This window comes from Syngnathus acus, chromosome 12 (assembly GCF_901709675.1).
Source record: "Syngnathus acus chromosome 12, fSynAcu1.2, whole genome shotgun sequence".
Taxonomy (NCBI): domain Eukaryota; kingdom Metazoa; phylum Chordata; class Actinopteri; order Syngnathiformes; family Syngnathidae; genus Syngnathus; species Syngnathus acus.
In genome coordinates this window covers 3278925-3287450 of record NC_051097.1, presented here as the reverse complement: position 1 = coordinate 3287450, position 8526 = coordinate 3278925, and the positions used below count along the sequence as shown (strand labels likewise).

The following is an 8526-nucleotide window of genomic DNA, read 5'->3' as shown; positions in this document are numbered from 1 at the left end:
ATCCAAATCCACAAAACAAAACGGAATATAAACCTTTAATTGCACACTGAATCTGGAAGTAAGAGGCCTAATGCATCATCATCAATCCATCTATTTTATACAGCGCTTGGCTAGCCCTCATTGGGTGACTTTGGGTAAGAGGTGGGGTACTTAAAGGAACATGCATGTTTTTGACATGTAAGAGGAAGCCCGAGTACTCGCAGAAAACGCACGCAAGCGCCTAAAGAATATGCACTTCACGCAAGAAGGAGCGGGATTTATTCGTTGCGTTTAAATAGTAGTAAATTTGATTGAGGAGTGATATTTTATCATCAAATGTTGTTATTGTTGTCTAATCTTTGGTATACAGTGATCCCTCGCTACTTCGCGTTTTGTTTATCGCGGCTTCACTACATCGCAGATTTTTTTTCCCCAAATTAAAAAACAATTTAAAAGTCAAAGTAAAACTTCTAAATTGAGGAAACGAGTCTAACCTTTAGGACAATGTAGTATTGCTCCAAATATTCGTTTACATTCCTTTAAAAGTCCGTTTTCGCACGTTAGTACGATTGCGAATTAGCATCTTTCCGCTAACTCGTTAGCCTGCCCAGTACTTCTTGTTGGTGACCGTACTTCGCGGATTTCACTTATCGCGGGTGGTTTTTGGAACCAATTATCCGCGATAAACGAGGGATTACTGTACTTAGTTCGTCAATACTTCAGTAGTGGTCATTTTATTGGATTAGGGGTCACAAGCCGATTACATACTAAGTACTGCAAAAGGCTACCAATTTGATACACACTTCTGAAACAATATTCGCTCAAATGACATGTTTATGATTTCTCACAATGATTACCAACAACAATTTAATAATGTAGTGAAAGTATAAATATCAATAACCAACAAGATGCAAAAAGATGATCACTATTACAACATATCTAGTAAATCATTGTGACCACTGTGACTTTAAAGAGCAGTTTTTTTAGGTGTACCGATTGTATAGAAATTATTCCTCCATTCCTCTCTTTTGTCCATCCTGTGGGCATGATAGAAAAGTATTAAGAAAAGGATGAGAACTAAAACAATAAACCAAATATGAGGTTCACCTGTTAGAGCCAGAACAAAACAAAAACAAGTATGTGGCTTTTTTTTTTAATAGAATCAGCTCTACTGGAGGACATTTGTTTCTGACTTGAGTTACAGTTTAAAAAATGGCACTTTTTGTCCTTTTGGAGACTGTTTCTTACCAATGGACTGGCAGTGTGTTTGAAGAAGGCAAATGCTTAGCACACACCCTTAAATAAAGTACAGACACAAATCGACATGTTCAAGACCTCGGCATGCACTACATCGCTGACTTTGGATCTTCAGTGTGGGTTCACCAACTACAGGACTCAGTATATAAAAATGTTTTTGGGGATTTTTTTGTTTTGTTTTTGTTTTTATCTAGACCATTACAACAGATCCAAACAGCTTTAAGTTGTCCAGTATTCCTCACCTGTGCACATGCTTGACTGTGTGTTCAACACAGATCATCCACTCAAGAAGCCAGACTACTGCTCACATCTTGTAAAATGAGGCACTTAGTATTCGGCCACATGTTGTAAAATTGTTGTCCAAGTCCCTGCGTGCACCCCCAATTTGAATAAAGCTTGGCCATGAAAGTGGCTCCTTTGTTGTTGTTGTTTTTTTGCCTCAAAGTGACACTTGCTGATCTTTGCATTAATAATCAGAAAAGTTCCAAGACCGACATAAGATCATCTTGGTCGATAATGACTCTATTCCATCAGATGTTTGGTGCTAGCAAGTTCCATCTAAACCTCCGCCTTATTTGTCAAGACAAAATAAAGCATCCAGGGAGACCGAGAACGAGGCATTTGGATTGTAAAACATAGCTTTTCCAAATTTGGGCTTTTAAACTTCAACACCACTGGCCAAGGCAAAATATTGAAGGGTCTTCAGAATCATTTTGTAGGAAGGGTTAAAAAAAGGTTAGAAAAAGTCATCATTTTCTATCCTTCCACACTTCTCTGTGTTGGAAGGAGACGCTTCAATGGACCCCTTTAACAGCACTTTCAACTGGCTAGTTTTCACTTTACCTCAATCCAAGCCTGCTAGCCTCTGACCAGCTCACGCGACCTGACAAGAGCAACACAGACAAGCTGCTCCTTCATCAGTGGATAGGAAAACCCTCTCTAGTATCTAAGCATGTTAGCACCAGTCCTCATCCTCTCGCTCCCTGAGGCTTCCTGTTCCTCTGCTGTTTGATGCAGAATTTACCCCAAAGGTGAAGTGGTACCCGTTAGGTACCACATCTGCACGCTCTTGTGTGGCCGCCGCTGTGACGGGCACAGCGGCAGCATCATGGGAAGATGAGGTGGTTGCTGAGGCGCCAGCTCTGGCAGAGTGCGATAATACTTGGCTGCTCACAGCGTCCTGGAAGTCCTCCATGTCTTCCAAAAGCGCTTGTTGAGAAGCTCCCTGCAGCTGATGGGCTAAATTTGGATCAGAACCAATGCAGGTCACCGGTATCGGGGAGCGGTCAGTGTCCCCGTGCAGGCGCTCGTGTTCTGAAAGGCCACGGCTGACACGAGTGTGGTGTCCAGCCATAGTGGTGCTGGCAGCAGAAGAGAGGGGGGAGGAGTTTGCAGTCTTATAGGCCACGGCAGGACGAGGAGTGAGGGGTGTTTGGGGGAGCTGCCTGCGACCACGACCCGATGTGCTTGAACCAGATGGGGCGGCTTTACCCACAGTGCTACCATACTGAAGGAACAAAATAAACAAAATAAATCATCTGATGTAAATAACATAATTGGAAAAATGCAAATGTGTGATTTATACAGAATGAAATTGATACTCCTAGCATTTTGGCTCGGATGCAGCGACAAATTCACATGAAATTAATCTTTTATCGCCCGCCTACATTTTCAAAAAAGGCTGAAGGATTCAAAATGCCAAATATTGGTGCTGATAATCGGACAATATTCGGTCTATCCTGAGTTTAGAGTTTCTATACCTCAGTTTTACGCCTCCCACACATTCTAAATTCCAGAGACTCTTGAGCACAGATGTCAAACACAAGGCCCGGGGGCCAGATTCGACTTTCTCTAACGAAGGATTCCTGTTCCTCTGCTGTTTGACGTAGAGTTTATCCCGTTAGGTACCACATATGCACACCCTTGTTGGCTGGAGGTTTGTTTTTAACCGATGTGCAGCACTTTGAGCTGCACATTTTGCTAAATCAACGTTGGTTGATTGATATTACGTGGCCCCCATAGGCAAATAATGTGTGTCAAATCAATGTTTCTTGTTAAAATACAAAACATGTAAGCAGTCTTCCCTTTTAATAAAAATGAGATATTGCAATAATTATTTTACAATTTTACTGTCAAAATGACTGACATTTTTTTGTGTATCTGATTCTGTTGTGTATGTGAGGATACGAAGCCCCATCCATTTCTATTTAAGTCATTAATGGCCCCATGCGGGAAATCATAACTATGATGTGGCCCACAACAAAAATGAATTTGACATCCGTGTTCTAGAGTGTGTGGCAGCCGTAAAACTTTTGAAAAAGAATTCATGGTTGCTCTATATAGTACATTTTTTACAGTTCACGAGTGGGTCTGGAATGTAAGTCACAAGATACACAGGTATTTACGGGACTGTGACATTAGTACACCTTAAAAGATGTGTCATTTAAAACTAACAAAGAAAAACTTATTTGGAGATTTTATATTGTACTCTATTTCAGTATGGAATTTAAATTGCATAACATAAGACTGTAAGATGTTAATTTTTTTTAAAAAGTCTAATTTTCTCTGGTTACTTTACCACACAAACGTTCATAATCTTGCCTAAACGACACAAATAAGCATGTTTGTTTGGATTTTTGACACCATTTGTTAATATATAAATAAGTGAATGCATGTTTCAGGATAAAAACAACAGACTTCATTGTTTTACCAGCAATTAACTCACTTGTTTAAGGATGGTGGTGTCTTGTCCCTCTCCTGGAGATGTGGATCGGCTTGGACCGGCTGACTTAGCGTGGCTTGTCTCTCTGGAGCCATAACGCTCGCAGGAGTAGTAGCGTTGTTTCTCGCCTGCAGAGGAATGATGCCTTCTCTCGTGCGGGCGACTGCGGTCACGCTCCCTTGCTCGTTCTCTAGACATACCTTCGGCCGAGGGGTCTGTAAATGAAAAATAGACAAAATCACAAAAATGTAGCTTCATCTTCCTCTGTTCTTTGAAAGTAATCCATTTTTTTCTTGACCTAACGCAATAGTCTAGCTTTGGTTATTGTGGTAAAGTTTTTTTTAATTTTTGTACTTTTTAGGATGACCTAAAGCTCCAAAATTGTGTACTGTACATATTAAGGAGAAACGATTCATTCAAACCCCGATTCAATTTCAGGTCCCGATTTTGATTTTTTTTTTAAATTTTTGTTCATTTATCACTTATTTTATAATTAAAAGATGTTTTTATTTTAAATGTTTTGTGCTTGTCCATCCATCCATCCATCTTCTTCCGCTTATCCGGGGTCGGGTCGCGGGGGGTTTTGTGCTTGTTACAAACAGTAACATTTTGGAATTGATTTGTTACATCCTTAGCATGTACGTATATTCAAAATAAAGAACATTTTCCAAACCATAAATTCACAAACGTATTTGGGAAAAATACTTTGCTTAACTTTTGAGCATTGACAAAGACAATTTGTTCACACCCGTAGTTCATCAGTAGGTTTCTGTGTTTGAAACCAATTAGACTTCAGAAAGTAATCATGGGGAGAAAAAAATTATTTAGCTGGACAAATAGATCAAATAAATGCAAACACTTTCAAATCTAAAGACTGGACACTGGAATGTAAACGTATGCTTGAAATAAAGCCATCAACATTCAGTGGAATTCTGTTGGTTCAAAGCTGGACTTTAATGTTTTGTTTTTTTTCCTGGAAAGTGCCCTGAATGGTCAAAAGGTTGGTTTGCAGTTGGTTCAGCCATGTTTATAAACTTTCATCCCTCCCTAAGCCTTAAGATTAGGTAGCAAAATGCAGTCGGGCTGGATGTTGACTTGGATTTTTCATATTGTGATTTTGACTTTGCTGTGAATTATATTACACAGATAAGTAACAAAACATTCTGCTTCTCAAGGAATTGGCCTGGGAATAGACAACGACTCAAAAGAAAACAGATGTCCCAACAACCTTTGAGACTGGGCTGTACACATCTCATGTCCTGTTGCCCTATTCACGGACAAGTGTAAATGAAGTCTGAGGATCACCAAGCGGATGATGGCGGCGGTCATTTCGAGGCGGGTGTAATCGTCTCTGCCAACATACCGATGACTACCTGTGATGACAGAATGCCACCTTCTTCTTTTGCTCCAAACATCCCTTCGAGGTCACTCCCCTCACCGCGCTTTCATATAATGCATAAAAGAGCCTCTGTCTCATGTCTTTCCTTCCTGGTAAATGCACATCCCCATTTGCAAAGACAAAACCAGTAGTGTTATACATTGGGAGGTGGGCGGGAGGAAACAAAACCATTCAAAAGCCTCAGCTATGATAGGCATTTGGGACAAAATGCTGCATCACCTTTGATCAAATTGACAATCAACTGGATAGACAATCTAAAATGTTATCACATTATTAATCCTTAGTCAAACCTAATTTTGACGTCTTAAAATGACAACTTCTCTAACACTAATTCCGGTTTGTCCCATTTGTTCCACAATTAATTCACAATCAATGTGTTGCAGTTTTGTAAACTGAATTACCTTCTCATCTGTTTTTTCCTCCAATGTAAGCATTTGTTGTAGAATATAAGAATTTCATATAGCATAAATACAATACCACCTGTTTAAAAAACTTGGCGTATGCTGTTAAAGTTTATTGAGTTGTTGAGGATGTTGACATCCATGTTGGGGTCCCGCAGGACAGCCGTGCTGAGTATAGCCATATACTGTACATTCTACAGCGCTATAAACTTACTCAACAAATGCAGACCACACAATCGGTGTAGTAACAAGCACTGAAGCACGGCAAAACTGAGAAAAAAGATGGAACACCTTTTATAGTCTGTTGATCTAAAACAATGTGCATCTGTTCTGTATTAGCTCGAACTTCTTCAAATGAAACTGTTGACCTGATCAAGTTTGAGATTACAGGAATCAGAGTTTCTCTGACACGAAAACAAAAAAACAGAATTACTTTCTATATTTTTGACTTACCAACAGTACTTGGTGGCTGCACCGATGTAGCTCTATCTAGGGATTTCTGCTTTTTCTCTTTGTCCTTGTCCCTACGTCTGTGGCAGCGGTGGTGGTGATGATGATGATGGACTCGGTCCTGGCCTTGGACTGCTCCAGATCCTGCTGATGATTGATGTTGGCCTGGTCGTATCAGGTTATAATCCTTAAGAATCACTTCATGGTTGTGCTGTGGGGTCAGCGAGGAAGCTGAGCGTCTTATGGGACTGAGGTCAACAATTGGCTGGAAATGGAAACAAAGCAGCAGTAAGGAGACTGTAGAGTGATGGTGTGTCAAATCGTGACATTAACCAAACCACTTGACTGGATCATGCCAATAATCACATCACCAATGATGGAAGCAACTTTTTGTTTAAAGACTGTTACACAACATGTTTTATTCCTTAATCTGTTAACCCTCCAAGTACATTTACTAAAAAGGTTGGAGAAGAAAGACCTTAAATCCATATGATTACATTGGACCGTGGACTAGGGTATTAGTCAACAAAGAACAGAATGGGTAATGGTGATAACATTACAATTTCTGGCTCGCTGCTGGGAAGAGTACCAAGATTAATTATCACAATGACACTGTTTTGTAACAAGGACAAAACAACTAAAAAAGCAAAATATTCAAATTATGGTGTTTCGTTATTGTTCAATAGCAGAATGTTGTTGTTGTTGTTTTTTTTTGCTTATTGGCCACTGTCTCAAAATCTATCAAACTGGCTTGGTCAGTTCAGGAAACCCTCATAACAAAATAGATATAGATGCATGTTTGTAAGTCTTGGAAAAGCTCTCTCCACTGGCGCACTATCAAGTTATAAAGAGATGGATTTTTCACCCCTCATTATTTGGCATCTTAATTCAGATGAATATTTATGTTGATTAAACAATCACTGACTGATTGAAACATCTAAACTTCTAAGGAAGAACTAATTGTTCTTCAATACACAATAAGCAAAAAAATATTTCTAAGCTACCTAAAGGTGAGTCTGTTGTATACCAAGATATAATTCACCAATTAATTTGTTTTTCCATTGTTTTGTGCAAGCTGAGTTCCTTGATTTATACTCCATCCATCCATCCATCCATCCATCCATCCATCCATCCATCCATCCATCCATCCATCCATCCATCCATCCATCCATCCATTTTTTATACCGCTTGTCCCCACGGTCGGTGGTGTGCTGGGGCCTATCCCAGCAGTCATCGGCTAGTAGGCGGGGACACCCTGAATCAGTTGCCAGCCAATCGCAGTGCACACAGAGACGAACAACCATCCGCACTCACACCTAGAGGCAATTTGGAGTGCTCATTCGGCCTACCAAGCATGTTTTTGGGATGTGGGAGGAAACCGGAGTGCCCGGAGAAAACCCACGCGGGCACGGGGAGAACATGCAAACTCCACACAGGGAGAGCTGGAAGTGGAATCAAACCCGCACCCTCCTAACTGTGAGGCGGACGCGATAACCAGTGTCCACCAAGCCGCCTGATTTATATTTTATAGTCATCTTAATTTGGGGGAAGAGCATGACTTACGTTGACTCATGTTGAATATTACAAACACATATTACACACGCACATATTTGAGTCATTTTCTAATTCGATGTGTTCCTACTCCAGAGTACCACAATTAGAGACATTCTTGGACAACAACAATACAACACAGAGTGTACATGTCCTTGTAGCAGGTATGTTGTCGTAAAATGATGCTATGAAAATGCACAGAGACAGTGTGACAAAATTTAACAATAAACTTAAATGCTTTTTTTGTTTTATGTACCAAAAGAAGACAATATAAAGAAAGGCCAGACAACAACTTTGACTGTTGACTGAGCAGTAAATGAGAGAAAATGGATATTCTAAAGCAGCAAAGCAGAATCTGCACCTGCTTTGGATGAGTCAAACAAACACTAGAGAAAATGAAGCTTCAAATTTTCTTCATGAACCAGTTGACTCCTTTAGATAGCACTCTATGTTCAACATTGGGCTGGGAATTTCTTAAACCACTTTATTTAAACCAACAGTGCCATTTAGAGGAATCAAAACTACAACTAGTTCATGACGCAAATTTGAAACTTCGGTTTTCCATCACTAACAAACACACAGATTTACAGAAAACTACAGGGCTGCTATTTTCACACAAACACAATTTTAGAGAACAGAACTGAACGACTCCAACCCGTTGTTGACAGCTAGCGACGTGTGCTCAAAATGAAATTGCTTGTCGATTTTGTTGCATGTATCATTGTATGTAATCTAAATAATAACGCTGCATATTGCATATGGTTCAC

General features: G+C 39.9%; 1 protein-coding gene across 3 annotated transcripts in view; it reads right to left on the bottom strand.

Annotated features, from left to right (window-relative positions):
* Positions 1-1124: 1124 nt before the first annotated feature.
* The window catches only part of cacna1bb (calcium channel, voltage-dependent, N type, alpha 1B subunit, b), a 105757-nt gene continuing 98355 nt past the window's right edge, over positions 1125-8526 (bottom strand). For all 3 annotated transcript variants that reach the window (XM_037266323.1, XM_037266325.1, XM_037266324.1), the window contains 3 exons: positions 6212-6473; positions 3962-4173; positions 1125-2743 (listed from right to left, as the gene is read on the bottom strand). In XM_037266323.1, coding sequence (XP_037122218.1) covers positions 2192-2743; positions 3962-4173; positions 6212-6473 — 1026 coding nt within the window. In that variant the 3' untranslated portion in view covers positions 1125-2191. The remainder of the gene's footprint in view (positions 2744-3961; positions 4174-6211; positions 6474-8526) is intronic.